Below are 16,817 nucleotides of genomic sequence, written 5' to 3'. Positions count from 1 at the left end.
TTTAGGCGAAAAACCATAAATTGGCTTGTAGATAAGGACCTCTGACATGCCTGGATTGTGTAAACCCTGTCAATTGTCGCCATATGACTTTCTGGCACTGTTACCACTGCCACTGACCGTTATTGTATTTTACTTTGCACCTGCATTGCATTATCCTGTGTATTATCATGGATATGCTATCTGTCTTTATTATGTATAAATTAATTGTAGCCTGTAACTCATTCAATTGTAACTATTGTAACTCGCGCTTAAAGTATACTTGTAACTCTGCAAATGCGCCCAGATACCTTTGGGTTTGGCGCACAATACAACTCAATAAACAAACAAACAAACAAACAAGAGGAGCTGAGTCAGACTGCACGGAGCACAAGGCAGGCTCACAGCCAAGGTCAGAGATACACGGTCACATTCCAAACTCGACAAAGGGACCAGCTGCAGGAAAATTGAACAAATCCTCATGAATGCAGGCTCAATAGCTCGATGTTGTGGTCTACAAACATGTGATGCAGCCGACCCAGTCAATGAGCATTCAACTGTGGTGGGAAAGGAGAGCCAATCCCAGCAGCCCAGACGCAGAGTGAAACAAGTGTTGCAACGTGGATATGCATTCTCATAGGCAAAGGTGGTACACTACCAGATACAATACAGGCACAATCATTTCACATTACCTTGAAGAGGTGCACAGAGAGCTGAGAACCAAATCGAGTCTCAGGCCTGGGGAGATCAGCTCTAGCCAATCACAAAATCGAAAATCAGGGGGGGGGGGATGGCAAGGGGCAAGAACCAATGGTAAGCCCACTACTCTGCAACAATGCAACAGATACTTTCTTGGGACGGGACAGGCCAGCCACCTGACATGCAAGGGCTAGTAGAATAACCTCTAAAGTATACTTCTGAAAGGGATACCACTCTCAGCACCCAATCCGCACCGGGGGTAGGTTTTTGGGGAAGGGCCCAGGTGATGACGCAGTGTCCCAATAAAACTCTGGAGCATGCATTGTAAAGTTGAGATGTACTGGAGAATCTTGATGGTCTTCTATGATCCCTGGTGGTTTTTGCAATAAACCGCAGTTCTAACTTGCCGTTGGCTGAGTCCTCCTTTTATTCTGGGGAAGGGTGCTGGGCACTTGGGAGTCGGACGGATCCCCAGATGACCTCTCGCATACTGGGGAACCATCCCAAAAAGTGATAAATATTTACGTCACTGCAGAGAAAGAAATTACACCAGCTGCCACTGATGGAACAGCTAATTACACACCTGCAAACACAGCAGAATAGAAGTTACAGGTGTTCCCGGGGTGACATGTCATTTCTTGCTGAGCAGATCAGATATTTCTCTTTTGAGAGTTCCCAGCAAACTCAGCCGAGCTACATGTTAAAGCCTGTCAAATTACTAACCTCAGAGAGCCGAGTATTTACCTAACGTTTAAACAATCATTATGTGATGGCAGCACCAAACCTACAGTGGCAGAGGATAAAAGCCTGTCCAGACAATATCAATTGACGTTTCATTATGAATCCAAAGACATAAATTCTAGCCCCCCCCCCCAAAAGGTCTGAGTCTGTCTCCAACCCTGTTCAAGCTCATCAGTTCTTTCTGCCCACCTGTAGGACTCCCGTTCTCAGATTCAAGGGTCTCCATGGAACAGGCATCAGTCGGGCCTTCAACAAACATCGTGTCGACAGCTGTAATACTTGCATGTCCTGTAATCCCATGAAGAGAACAGTCTAATGAAAACATGTGCAGGAAACCTGTATGCTAAAATTTGTATCAGAAAAATAGGAACTTGTACACAAGGAGAAGAGTGACCAACAATTGTTCAACCCAAGACATGCAACAAACCAGGATATTCTGTAACACGATGGGAAGAGATGGGCAACCGAGCGAGCCCTGCAATGTCTCATGCCAGGAGCATATACCACTTACATTCAATGCAAGTACTGGAGGCTCCCAGGAGCATGTGTGACACTCACCTAACTCTTGCCCTGGACTCCTTCCTCCCACTTCCTCTCCAAGATGAGAAGCAAACACTGAACCTGAGGCTTCATCTTTCCTCAAAGAAACAACAAAGAACAAGTTACAAGGTTGTGTGAAAATGCCCTTTACACCAACATGATGTTTCCAAAGCGATGCTCAGGTAATAGCAGTAAATAGTAAATATGCTTTATTCCTGTGACATTGAACAACAAAAGCCAAACACAGAATAAAATATTGCATAATGTATAAGAGTACAATCTTCATGGAAAGGGCACAGGAACTACAGTGTATTGGCGGCATTTCCAAGCCTTAAGAGGTGTGGCCAACTTTATTCTGCTGCACAATAATAACTATACATTAAAAGTCTTCTTTAGACTGTATGGGAGCGAGGGGTCCTTAGGCCCCCTCGTGTCGTACGCTCCTCAGTACGAGGCTTGGACCGCGTGCCTCTGGTAGTGGGATTGCCCCTTGCCCTTATGTAAAGTTAACCATGGTTGACTGCTACATAGATGGGACTACTGAGCAGGACACGAGGCATCCATCTTTTGTGCCCCCTTTCGACTCCATCTTGGGTAAACAGGCCTCACTGCGATAGTGCAGCAATGCTCAGCTCCCTTTCCACCGCAGCAGCCAAGGACAGAGACACACACACAAGGTGCGCAGGCAGCTGGCTGGCCCCCACCCTTGCACTCCCCCTGCGAAGGAAAGCTCTGCGCTTCCATTCTCACGCTGAAGCTGGAGAAAGTTGCAACAATCAATATGCTACAGTTTTCTTCCTCTGAGATCACTGTTCGTCTGAGAACTGGCATGTGAACCAGGATGAGCTAAGCACTTTCTGCTCGATTCGTCCTCATAAACGTGCAAGCCACCCACCCCCATTAGAACAATTTATTGCCATCCTGACCCTGCACCCCCTGTAAGGTATTTCTTTCAAGTGCCAGACCCTAGCCTGTGCTGCGAAACCCACCCAACACAGCCACCACTAACCTTAAGCATTTTTATTACTATATATGTTTTTACTTGTACTAATGGGTTTGAAACCTAGAAGAGATGCGAAACATAGCCTGATTCTTTTTACATGCCCAATAAAGGTCAAGGCCTTCAATTAAAGCCACGAATGACCCAATTGTACTGAGAATGATCAATGTGTGCGACTTATGTAGAAATGTGACAAGTAGTATAAAATGTTTTAAATAATTTGTTATTTAGTATGTAACATATTAGCTTAGGTAGTGACCACAGTGACCGGACCCTGACCTGCATGGAGCACAAGATGTTTGACGTCCGTCAGCTACTCAGCCAACCAGGAGGAAGAGATGCTACCCACACCTACAGCACCACACCGTCTGGCCAATCGGGTCCATTTAGCATTTTTTGTTAGAGTTACTTTAACTAATATAAATACCAGAATGATGTAATGAGATTTGGGAGAGTTTTTTTGGGTTATTTCCTAGCTGGAGAAATAAACCATCCTTTGAACTCTTGCAGCCGGGTCTCAGTGCCTCTTTCCCCGACAAGGGGTTTTGTCTGCTATTTTATTTTTTCTCTCACACGTAGTAAAACGGGGAAAGGTTCCTACATTTTTGGCGACCCCCGCGACATGATTTAGAGGTGCCTTGAGGCCTGCGCCGCCCGGCAGCGAGATCCAGGGTGCCCCCGAGCAGAACCATCGCCTCCCCAGTTGACCAGACTGTGCACACCAAGAAGAAAGGGTCAAGGGTTCCCAGTTGACGAATACCCGATCGAAAAAGCTGCTCGCCAAGGCAGGCCACGGCTTGGTTGGGGGACGGACCTGAGCGCGGTCCGGCCGTGAGCGGCGACCCTCGGAGTACCTGACTGAACACGTGGAGTCCCGGTTGCAAAGACCCCAAAGGAAGGTAAGGGGAAATACGGGAAGAAGGGAATTAGCAACAAAGGGAAGGTAGCCAAGAATAGGGTCTGTGTGAGTGACGGTGAGGCTTTTCTGATCTATCCTTTATATGGCCATTAGGTGTTGTAAGAAGTGAGAAGAAGAAGAGAAGTGGTATCCTAGCCCGTAGGGGGTAGAAGGTGGCGCCGCATAGCATTTGTCCCGACCAAGTGCAGAATAGAGATAAAGAGAAAAATAGTAGGGGTCTTGTGTAGGCTCAGAGTAGTTTTTTAGAATATTCTTTTTCCGTGGAAGTAAGAAATCTTGAGACATAATAAAGGTGAAAGAGGTGGGGAGTGAATGCGAAATAGTTGGTAGTATAGGGAAGAAGAAAAAACAGGGACAGTAACGGGAATAGGGAAAGAACAAATGCGCGCAGGCAGTGCATGTGTATGTTGCATGATTATATGTTTGTTGGTCTGCTTTTATGTATATGTTTTGTTGAACACGCTAAAGTATTTTAATACAAGTAATTTGTGATTGATATAAGGTAAAGCAGAAGAAATAAACTGTAGGGGTGATCAGGTAACACCTCTCAAAAAGCTAATGTGACATTTGGTAATTGTAAGCATTAATAAAAAACGTATTATTTCCACATATTGTAACTGACATACCTAGTTAAAGGAGGGAAGAGATTCAAAGGTACTAGAATACACAAGATAGGAAAAGAAACATTGCCTTGGGGGGGGGGAACACCACTGGCACATATTTGCCAGCACCTTCCACTTTATAGCGACAGGATACAGAAGTATCACGATCAATGGATCACTGAGATAAAAGGAGACGGGGTTACACCAATTTGGCCAGAAGGAGGATCATTTGACAAAAGAGTGTTGGACCCAGTATCAACACATTTGCTAGCACGATACAAAGGGAAACAGTTACAGAACCGGAGAGAAGTGTTAGATTTATGGCGAATGTTTGAGGAAGTTGCCCCCACGGCAGAGGTAGGTACATGCCGAATGACAGAAAAGCAGAAAAACCCTGAAGAAGTAGGCGGGACACCAAAAGGGGAATGCTCAACAACTACAACCGAAAACGTAGTAACAAAAATCTATCCCTTAATGACTAGGCCAGCGGTAGGGTTTAGTGAACCCCTGTATATACCACCCACCGCCTCAGCCCAGAGCGGGGCAACAGCCCCCGAACCTCCACCATATGACAAAGGAGGACTGTATGGCCCCACGAGTGCTCCTCCTGTGGACATAGCACGTTTAACAGGTGATTTGAACTGTCAGCTAGCACACGCACAAATGGAAATAACACGGTTAAGAGCTTTATGTGACAAAGGGAAAATGCTGCCAGGGGGAGAAAAGGTACCCCCGCTGTCACTGGCAGATCTCGCACCCCCGATAGGGGCAGCAAGCAATGCAACCCCAGTAGCCTCGGTATCAGGGCAGTCTATAGTATTGCAAGGGATGTCATCGCAGCAGAGGCAAGAACAAGAGTGGCAGTCAGGACAGTTCCTGTTCCAATTGAATAACAAACCAGTGAGAATTATACACCCAGATACACCGGAGAGTCAACAAAGTGGAGATCAGAGTGAAAGACAAGGAAGTGAACCCAAGGAAAACTGGGAGGATAATAACGAATTAGAGTCAGAAATAGAAGAAATATGGGACGATTTAGATGAATACGAAGAGGCAGCTGCCGCGGAGGGTTCTCCACTGCCAAACCGCCGTTATCCAGACACACTATCGCCACCATTATGGCAAGGTAGATTAAGACAACGAACAGGGAGGATAGGAAATACATTGGTAAGTAAAACGAAAAAAGGGAAGACAAGCAGAAAGGGAAAGAAACAAAAACTACAAATGCCACTGATACATAAAGGAGCAGGTAGGCCAAACTATGTTCCTTGGGCCCAAATGGACTAAACCAACTTATTAAAACTCGTTCCCCCGCTGACGGGAAGGGGCAGGTAAGTGGATACATGTATTTGAGAAGAACACGGCAGGTGTGCCGTTAGCTGTAGGTGATGTAAAATGTCTATTAGTTTCAGCAATTGGGGACCAAGCAGACACAATCTGGGAAAGGGCAGGGTTCCCGGGAGTAACGATGAGCTCTGACCGACACGATGGATCACCATTTAACAATGTTCGAGCACAAATGTGGGATGCATTGCGGCGTGCATTTCCAGACGTTCCAGATTTACATGCAGTGATGCAGTGCACGATGGAGGAGAACGAGGATCCTGCGCAATTCATTTTGCGAGTGCAAGACTTATGGAGAAGCGAAACTGGTACGGCATGGAATCAATCAACAGCCTTATTCTATTTTATCATTAAAAAGGGGTTGCCGAAAGAGGTGCAGAAGGCCTTGGACAAAATAGCTGGGATCGAAGCCAAAGGGTGGCCTGAAATTCAGAGCATAATTGTACAAGGAGGATCAAAGAGAAGGAAAAGGAGGTCACGCAAAAGAGGCTGGCTGACGAAGCAAAATGAGTACAGACGAAATTAGTGAAGGTCGCCGCCATTACTGCCAGTAAAACAGCAGACAGAGGAAACGAAGGAGAGGAAAACGCGGGAGGAAGGCCCATTGGAATAGCAGCGCAGTGGGTTGGAGAGGACTAAGGGCAATGGAACGGAGAGGAACAGCCATGCCAAGGATCGCAGTAAAACAGAAGAAGAGTGTAGAGAAGACTCGATAACACTGCTTAACGTATTGGCTGCCAAGGGATACAAGGTGGACAAAGGAAAGTTACAATACTGCCTTGCTGACGTTGTGTATCTTGGCCAGCAAATATCTAAAGATGGAAAAAGAATACTACCAGACAGAGTAGCAGCCATTCGACACATTATCATACCAAAAACAGTGAAGGACATGCAGAAATGTCTTGGTATATGTAACTATTGCTGAGCGTGGATCCTCGATTACGCAGCATACACACGGCCAATGCTACAAGCACTAAAAGAAGCACAAAAGAACAGAGCCCCAATAAAATGGACACAGGAGACAATTGCTCAATTCTCTCGATTAAAAGACCTTATTTCAGACGCCCCAGTCCTTGCAAATCCAGATTATGAAAGGGAATTTTTCCTGTTTTCACACAGCAATGGAATATTGATGACAGCAGTATTGACACAAAAGACATTGCTAGGCCACAAACCATTAGCGTACTACAGTGAAATATTAGACCCAGTAATGCAGGGACATTTCGCTTGCGAACAGGCCCTCGCTGCAGCGGCCTTCGCCATTGAGAAAAGTGCCACGATCGTAATGGGATGTTCAGTGACGCTATATGCGGAACACTCGTTATTTGCTATCTTGGAAAGATCAAAATCTACCCTCAAAACACAGAGAGCATCTGCTTATGAAATAATAATATCAAGTCCAAATGTACATGTGGTCAGATGCAAGACAGTGAACCCAGCCACCTTTATTACAGAGCCATGCACAAATGAGGATTTACAGGAACACGATTGTAGCATATATGAGGGAGAGGGCGATGATATTCCCAAAGCAAGTGAAAACACCCTTACAGAAGGAAAAATGTATTTCATAGACGGGTCAGTGTTAGGCAGAAACCTGTGCAGTTCCCTTAGGGAACACTGCAAAAGATTTAAGACTACAGGTGTTGGCAGTAAACCCCCTTGGTAGCAGTCTGTACCACCCATAAATTTACCTGGTAGCTGTGGCTGAGCAGTCAGACTTCCCTCAAGAAGAGTTAGACAGTATGCAAAGTATACACAATAGGCACTCAGATACAATAATATAAGCAAACACTGACCAGAGCTTTGGTATCAAAGTATATAAATATTTATTTAAAAACACAAGGTTTGAAACACTCCAGCACTCTTGTTGTAAAATATTCTAAACACAGTTACTATTGTAATATGTACACCCCTTTTTCCTTATCAGATAAGTCACTGTAAAACACCACTTATTTTCATCCAGAGGTGAGCGTTTAACTAGATGGCACTCCAATAAGTTTGTGAGAAAGGGAGGGAAAAAGACAGAATATGGAAAGGTACACCACTCTAAGATTCAGGAACACTCTTAGCAAGGCAGAAGAGCAAAAGTCACTGGTGAGCCAAAGTCCAAAGGCTGGGCCCACTCTTAGAGAGAGCAGAGCACAAATGCGCCCAAGATCACACAGTTACTCTAGGCTTAGAAAGTCTTGCAGAGAGTTCAAAAAGAGTTTAGAGAGGCTTAGGAAAGTTTAGCCAGGGTGTCCCAGGCTAACCCAGGTTCTAAAGCCGGGGGCTAAATCTACCTCGTACAGTCGGTAGCAAGGGAAGCCAGGCGGGACACGGTACCTTAAGTGGGAAGGATCCTCCAGCGGTGGCAGTTGTTCCTGGCAGTGGGTGCAAGTTGCGTCGTCGTCCAGGGGAAGAGAAGATCTCGACTTGGAGGAAAGATGAAGGTCATTGCACTACCAGGGAAGAAACCAGCCGCGGAGTTTTCCGGTTAAAGGTGGTACCTTTGTTTCGCGGTCGTGGTAAAACGTGGTATCCCAGTTGCCGGGGTGCTTGGCACAGGCAAGGCGGCCACGAGGTACGTCGGGAAGGCGAAAAGACGGTGGTTATTCCCACCAGTCAAAGGAAGAAGACTCTCCGGCGGGAGATCTCCTCTGTCGTTGGGAAAAGTGGTGAGGCGGTCCAGCAGGCCTCCACCGGTGGTGGTGTTGTGGCAGGTCGGCTCAGCTTCTCCCTCGTCGGATTCTTAGGTCCTGTGGCGACTTCTGAAGTTCCAGTCCCCAAAGCCCTGCTTTTATGCAGAAAACCCCCATTCACTCAGCCTAGCTGTCATTCAAACATGCTAAGTGGTGAGCCAGCCGGCTCACCACTTGGGCCAATCAGGACGGAGTGCGACTTGAGTTGCCTAGGCAACTCAGTCCAGGGTGCCTAAATCCCCCTCCATCCCTCCTAAGTACCCCAGACAGAGTGGCACCACTTTGGAGGTCTTCTGTGGAGAAGCCCGCCAAAAAGTGGAACAAAGGGCTCGACTTGGGTTGGAGTCACAGAAGAGAACACAAACGCCATTTTAGAATCAAGTTTTGGCAAAAAATACCAACCGGAGAATTAATATAAATTAAATAAACCGGCGGTATGTTCGAGGCTACCGTAAATAATTAAATAAAGATAGTAGCCTAAAACAATGGGAAATCCCATAGGAAAATATTCGCGGTTGAATATAAAAAGTAGTATCCACTGCCACCAGCCAAAACTCGATCAGGGGGGACGGAGACGTGCCCCCTCGACTAACAGACACTGGGGCAATTGACTTGCCCCAGCCAGTACGTCCACAATATGATGGTTTGTACTGGTTCTGTTCAGAATTTAAGACTAGTAAAGTCAATGGTGACTTTACATGCCCTGGGAGACAGTAGTCAGTCCCAGGGTATGGAGTCTATACTGGGGGGTCACTATGACACCCCTGTGTCACTGCACTGAGGGTGCTGTGTAACACACATCACAAAAACACATGAAGCCCTATGGAGTAAAAGACCCCATAGCCCATTAAACACATCTAGATTCAAAGAAACACACTCAAATCATGCCCAAGAGTGAGGGTAAAAGAGTCTCATTCTTGGCAGGAGAAAAAAATAAACCCCAAAAATCCAGCAAAGCTGCTGGGGGACTCACTAGGTTAGGAAATTCAGCCTAAACAGAGAATTCTCCCTAACAGTCAGCATTTATAAACTCAGAGACAGGAGAGAAACATGTGGGGATGGCAGTAGTGCGCATGGAAGAAGACACATACAAAGTGATTGTTCAAAAACGCCTCCCTTCACACTACTCTGCACAAGCAGCCGAACTGACTGCAGTAATCAGCGCGTTACACACAGCCAAAGATTGTGCCGCGACCATATATTCAGACTTAGCTTATGTCACCACCACAGTTCACTCAGGGCTATCACGTTGGCGAAGGAGAGGGTTCAGAAGAGCAGACGGGTCCCCTATACAACATGCCACATTGCTAAATGAACTAATAGAAGCTTTAGCAGAACCATCGGTAGTAGCGGTGGTTAAATGCCAAGCCCATACCCATAACACAGACGCTGTCTCATTGGGGAACGCGGCAGCCGACGCGGCAGCGAAAGAAGCCTCGTACTTCAATAAGACACCAACATCAGAGTACATTGTAAAAACAACCACAGCAGAACAACCAGCAGATGCATACAATAACACGCCCATAGCACAATTGATAGAACTCCAGAGAAGGGCCCCACCGGAAGAGCAGGAGTTGTGGGGCAAACGAGGGTGTAAGCAATCAGCCACAGATCTCATTTGGAGACAGGAAACGACAGGCAAGGTAGTGATGCCCGTAGAATTATTAGAAGTAGCCTTCCAACAACTACATTTCCCAGCTCACGTTGCAAAACAACACATTGCCTCAGATATTCAAGAGGATTGGTTTGTTCCTAATCTAGACGAATACTTGACTAAATTTGTGATTGAATGTACTACATGCCAAACTTACAATTCAGGAATGACATTGCAAACTCTGTGTGGCACTTTGCCACGCCCTACAGGTCCATTTAGAGAACTACATATCGATTATGCCGATATGGGAGAAAGATGTAACGGAGCAAAATACTTGATTGTGGTGGTATGCCCTTTTTCACGGTGGGTGGAAGCGGGCCCCTGTCCCCATCCTGATGCAAAATGTGCTGCCAAGTTCCTTGTGCAAGAAGTATTCTCGCGGTGGGGAATCTGTGACGTGATCCGTTCAGACAACGGCACGCACTTCGTGAATGACCTCTTCAAAGAAGTAACCTCCCTTCTGGGGGTGAAACACAAATTATGTTCGATTTATCATCCAATGGCCAATGGAGTTGTGGAGAGGATCAACGGGCTGCTCAAAAGCAATTTATCGAAATTATGCAGCACGTTGAAAAAAAATTGGGTATATTGTCTGCCCCTAGCACTGCTCCAACTCAGAAACAAGGATCATCATTTAAGCCCGCACGAAATCGTGACAGGAAGGAGAATGCACACACCGCTCTCCCCTGTTAGGAGGGCGTCTGATGCGCACAGGGCTGCCACAGTGCTGGGAGAAGAGTTTAAGGAATACCTAACACAGCTAATGCGCGCAGTACGCAGCATAGCAAAACAAATTGTTTCACCATTTACTGAAGATGTAGCAACAGTCACCTCCATGCTGACAGCAGACAGCCCGTAGGGGCCTTTAATGCCAGGGGAGCAAATTGTTGTTAGAAATTTTGTAAGAAGGTGGAATTCACCAAGATTTCATCGTCCATACAGAGTGGTGTACAGCACCCCAACTGCAGTTAAAGTTACGGGGTTAAAGTACTGGGTGCACCTCTCAGACGTAAGAAGGGCACACAGTGTTACACCTTCCCAAAATGAAACCGACTGTGTGGGTGCCATTACTGGCACAGGTTGACATGATGAAAATTGCAATTTAGACAGGCAAAGTATAGGGGAAAAGCAAAGATTTTACATATTTTGTCTCTCTCTCTCTTTCTTTTCTTCTCATATAAATCGTGTTGTTTTTTCTATTTTTTCCCTCATTTATTCCATGATGAAATGAAAAGGAATTGTTAAATGCCTAACTGAGTAAAGAAATGAAAAAGAATGAACAATTGCAATTATGTTTCTTTTCATATGACTTAACTAATTTGTCTTGCCCAATGCGACAAAATGGCTGAGCAAGCTGAAATGTTAGATAGAAATAGGGATGCCACTAGGGCAGGTAGATTAAATAATTTGGAATGTGTTATAAAATATGCTGCCATATTATTTGCAATAATGATGTTTTATCTTCTTTGGTATAATGTTGCTTTATATGTGGCAAATGAAATGAACAAAGGGGGAGCGGAACTGATATGACAAAACCAGCGTCTAAACTAATATGGACTGAAGCAACGGCTATTTTGAAGGACACTTATAACATTGAATTGAATAGTAAAAATATAACATTGCCCCTTGTACAATTGCACGTAAACAAAACTGCTATTCTATTGTTGAATAATACTGTGGCCAAGGAGATAGAGCTTGGATGGAATGTAAATGATGATTACTATTGGTTAACCGATTCCAGAAATACAAGCATGCGTACACACTGCACCAGAAACCACTACTGAATACACACGTCACCATGAACAATATAGATGAAGCATGGTCTAGAATATTCCCGCTGCAATATCCACGAGTTGGTACCCAATTAAAAAACAGAAGGAGGAGAAAAAGGGGGGTGGGAAAAAACAGATACGATATTTATCATAACCTGGGGTTAGATGAAATAGAGGATCCCCGACACCCTGAACAATCAAACAAATGGTATTCAGACATGAGCACTGCAGCAAAGCAAGCAAGTAACGAAAGTTGTTACGTGTGCTCACTTATTCCTCACGCAACTGGAACCCCAAAAATGTTAATCCCACAGGAAGTACCCTTGTCTGAGGCCCAATGTTTGATTCATCTGATGCTGTGTAGAATAAAAAAGACATTTCAAGCACACACAGTCACTATGGAAAAATTGGAAAACGAACAAACTTGCACCAGCAGACGACAAGGAGTAATCTGCCTCCAGGAGCCATTTTTCATTATAAAAGTGACAAGATATGCAGATGACAAGTGGCATGATGAAACGATTGAATGCAAAGCGGAGGGGCTTTGAGGGCTTCCACATGAAACATACGAATGGGCAAAAGAAACGTGCATCCCCATCTGGACACAGCATATCTCCAAGCTGACATGGGTCACACCCCTGGAGAGACCCTGTGGGAAATAACCTTCAGGAGACAGGTAGGTGCTGAAAATTATATTTATTCCAACTGGATAAAGGGTCTTTAACAAATCAAAACATAATGTCCTCTGGTTCACTTCACCAGTATTTGATCCCTTCAGAATATGGTGAGGCAGTCCTCAAGCTTATTCTATATCGTGGTGTCTGGATAGGCCCACCACTCTGGTCTTCGTTCCTCCTCTTCGTCCCTTCCCTGAAAAATGAGAGAACCTCGTCAGTTTCATTTGGCGGGCTTTTATGTGCTACCTTAGCATCAAGCCCCCACCAATCGCCATCAGCCCTGACCAGCCGACATCCTATTGCCTGCTGCCGTGTTGACCCGCCTCCCATAAAGGCTGCCGTACCTGCATGATCCCAACCAGTCCGCGGGGAACTGCCGAGGCAATCACGTGACCCGAAACATGGTCGCGCTGGGTATGGGTGGGCCCTGACTCCAGGCGTCCTCCAGCCGCGATCCGCGGCACGCTGAAGGGCTGGTCGCCCCCCCTCCTTGTCAGGGAGGGTCTCCGCTCCCCTCCCGTCCCTGGGCCCGGGATCTCCAACGGGCGAATGCGGCAGTGACGCGCCGCATCCCCGAGCAACGGCCCGCCCTCCGGCAGGTAAGTGCAGCGGTGACACGCCGCGTCGCTGAGCATCAGCTCGGGCTTCCCCGCTGCCGGCGCAGGCGGCCGCCGTGAGAGGAGCGGCCGGTCCGCTGCCTCGGCTCTTGGTGCCCCCAATCCCAGGTGCGCCCATCACCCCTTGCGGGGGCCGATGCGCATCCCCACACATACCCACCCCAGACCCAGGCCGATCGGGCCGGGAAGCGCACCTAGACAGGTAATCAGCCACCAACTGGAACCGGGCCGGTTTGTGAAGCGTGAGGAAGTCAAAAGGTTGGAGAGACAAAAACCAGCGGAGCACCCTCTGATTAGTGTCTTTATGCTGCGCAAGCCATTGCAAGGGAGCATGGTCCGTGTACAAGGTGAACCGGCGACCCAACAGGTAGTATCTGAGGGAGTCGACGGCCCACTTGATCGCCAGACATTCCTTCTCTATGGTGGAATATGCAGCCTCATGAGGCAGCAGTTTCCGGCTGATGAAGCATACAGGACGCAGATCACCCCCCTGGTCCTGCGAGAGCACAGCCCCCAAACCCTGGTTTGAGGCGTCCGTTTGTAGATAGAAGTGTTGTTGGAAGTCTGGACAACAAAGAACAGGGTTTGAAGAAATCCTAAGTTTCAGGTGTTCGATGGCGGCCAAGGCGTCCTTGTTTGTCAGGTTTGGAGCACCCTTGAGCCTCAAAGCATCGGTCAAGGGGGCAGCCACAGAAGAAAAGTCAGGTATGAACCTTCTGTAATACCCAACGAGCCCCAAGAAAGCCCGGATCTGCTTCCTATTGGTGGGAGTCGGAATGTCAAGTATCGCCTGAGTCTTGGATAGCTGCGGTTTCAGGACACCCCCACCTACTATATGACCCAGATACTTGGTTTCGCGAGTTCCGATCGTGCTCTTCTTTGGGTTTATATGTAAGCCCGCCTTGTGCAGATCGGTCACTACTGCTTTCAGATGACTCAGATGAGCTTCCCAGGATTCGCTGTAAACCACAATGTCGTCCAAATAAGCGGCCGCATATCCGTCATGTGGCCGTAGGACGATATCCATTAGCCTTTGGAACGTGGCGGGGGTGCCGTGTAGTCCAAAGGGTAGGACCTTGTAATGATACAATCCCTTCGGCGTGGAAAAGGCAGTTTTCTCCTTGTCCTGGGAGTGCAAAGGAATTTGCCAATATCCCTTGGTTAGATCTAAAGTGCTTAGAAAGAGGGCCGCTCCGAGGCCTTCCAAGAGCTCGTCCATGCGTGGCATCGGATACGCTTCGTACTGAGAAATAGAGTTGAGTTGTCTGTAGTCCATACAGAAGCGTGTGGATCCGTCCGGCTTGGGAACCAGCACTATGGGGGAGGACCATACGCTGTTGGATGGCTCTATGATGTCCATCCGCAGCATTTCGTCCACTTCGGCAGTGATGATCCGTCGTCTGGCTTCGGGGATCCGATAGGGCCTAAGCCTTATAGTTCGTCCGGGCTCTGTGTTGATCCCGTGTTCTAGCAGACTGGTGCGACCGGGCAGCGTAGAAAAGGCATCGGCGTAGGGAGATAATTTGTCCATGACGTCTGCTTTCATGTCCGGAGAGACGATGTCGCCCCAACTGATGGCTCCGAGGGTATCGGGAACGGTGTTCACGGTTTCCTCTGAACCTGGTTCCTCGGGTTCTGCGAACGCACTCATACTTGGTTCGTTCCACTCTTTTAACAAGTTGACATGGTATACCTTGTCGGTGGTGGTCCTATCGGGTTGATGCACCCGATATGTGACTGGGCTGAGTACGTCGGTGATCTCTTATGGACCTCGCCATCTGGCCAATAACTTGTGGGCAGAGGTAGGTCAGAGTACCAGTACTCTGTCCCCAGGTTTGAAAGTTCTCATCCGACTTCCCTTATTATAGTTCTTTTCTTGGGACGATTGAGCCTGGTCGAGGTTGGCTTCGGCCAAGGCGCGTAGAGCCGTTAGATGGGTTTTTAGCTCCTCTGTGTATTCCGTGAGTGACAGCTCCTCGCTGGCTTCCCATTCCTCCTTCACCAGATCCAGTATTGTCCTGGGTTGCCTTCCGAATAGAAGTTCGAAAGGGGAGAAACCAGTGGACGATTGGGGTGTGTCCCTTAACACCATCAATGCCAGAGGCAACACCCGATCCCAATTCTTGGCGTCTGGTCCTGTCACTCTCCTCAGCATTTTCTTGATGGTCTGGTTATACCGTTCGACCAGCCCATCTGTCTGGGGATGGTATACCGATGTCCTTAGTTGTTTGATCTGGAGTCGTTCGCATACCTGTCTTAAGAGGACAGACATGAAATTCGTGCCTTGGTCCGTAATTACTTCCGAAGGCAGCCCCACCCGAGCAAAAAACGGGATAAGTTGGTCGCACAGAACCCTGGCCGATGTCCCTTTTAATGGAAATGCTTCCGGGTATCGGGTGGCGTAGTCGACGATCACTAACAGATATTTATACCCCCTGCTAGCGGGTTCCAAAGGACCGACGATGTCCATGCCGATCCTCTGGAAAGGGACCGGTATGAGAGGCATTTTCTGCAGCGGCGACTTCGCTGGTAGGACACCGCTGGTCAGCTGACATGTAGGGCAGGTTTTACAGAATTGGGCCACTTCCCCATAAATGCCCGGCCAGTAGAAACGTTTCAACAGGTTTTGCTGGGTCTTGAGGGAAGCCATATGCCCGCCGCAAGGATGGTTGTGAGCCAGTTGTACCACTATGGCACGATGTTTTTGCGGCAGCACCAACTGCTCCTTGGCAACCCCGTCTTCGCCCTTATATCTGCGATACAGCAGACCCCGGCGTAGTAGGAACCCCGGTCCCCGGGCTAGATCCGGTTCCCCTTCTTGCGTTGCCCTTTCTCGTGCCACCCGTAGAGTCGGGTCGGTTAGGGTTTCCCCCCTAATGGTGTCTTCATTCTCCTCCAAACTCCAGTTGATGGGTCTGGTCATGTAGCTAGCCTGACACCATTCCATCCGGGTTCGCCTTTTCCGTCCCTGCAAGGGGCCCCGGGAAGCGGATTCCGTCCCTGGGGTATTGGGCTCGGGAGGAGGGCCCTTCCTATTGAAAGCAAGCGTCCCCAAACAGCACGATCCTCCCCGCAATGAGAGACAATGAAGGACTCTCCCAAAATGGGAATAAGGCCAAGACAGAGTGCGGGTGAGCGTAAATGGGAGTTTATCAATCAGAATAGGGCATGCAAAGAACTCTGCAAACTCCGAGAGCGCTCTGTCTGACAATAACAAAGACAGGCGTATATATTTACAAAAAACGTCATCAAAACCTACATACTATAGGGGGCACAAGTTCATTGGGATTGGGTGGCGACGACTAACTATAGGTGCTGCTGTGGCGTGGTTGGTCTTGGCTGGAGGACGTCACTGGTCACCCTCGTGGGTTGGGCTGGGCCTGGCAGGTCGGCTTGAGTTCATCCGGGCGGTGTTGGTGTGCCGAGGCGGCCTGTGGCAGAGATGAATGCCTTTTCTGACTTACTTGCCCTCTGCCATGCACACCGCAGTCATTCAGTCATTTACAGTTATATTCTCTTTAGTAAATCTTTCAATAGGTTAATGCAACACAGGAGGAGTGCACCTTGTGAGGGGTCTGGAGATAATATATCGAGG

General features: G+C 47.7%; 1 protein-coding gene across 3 annotated transcripts in view; it reads right to left on the bottom strand.

Annotated features, from left to right (window-relative positions):
- The window catches only part of LOC138489495 (zinc finger protein 154-like), a 355,077-nt gene that overhangs the window by 111,575 nt on the left and 226,685 nt on the right, over window positions 1-16,817 (bottom strand). For all 3 annotated transcript variants that reach the window (XM_069617237.1, XM_069617238.1, XM_069617239.1), the window contains 2 exons: window positions 1,975-2,049; window positions 1,606-1,704 (listed from right to left, as the gene is read on the bottom strand). In XM_069617237.1, coding sequence (XP_069473338.1) covers window positions 1,606-1,704; window positions 1,975-2,049 — 174 coding nt within the window. The remainder of the gene's footprint in view (window positions 1-1,605; window positions 1,705-1,974; window positions 2,050-16,817) is intronic.

This window comes from Ambystoma mexicanum, chromosome 9 (genome assembly GCF_040938575.1).
Source record: "Ambystoma mexicanum isolate Mex_15411 chromosome 9, UKY_AmexF1_1, whole genome shotgun sequence".
NCBI lineage: Eukaryota > Metazoa > Chordata > Amphibia > Caudata > Ambystomatidae > Ambystoma > Ambystoma mexicanum.
This window is presented reverse-complemented; position numbering and strand designations above follow the sequence as displayed.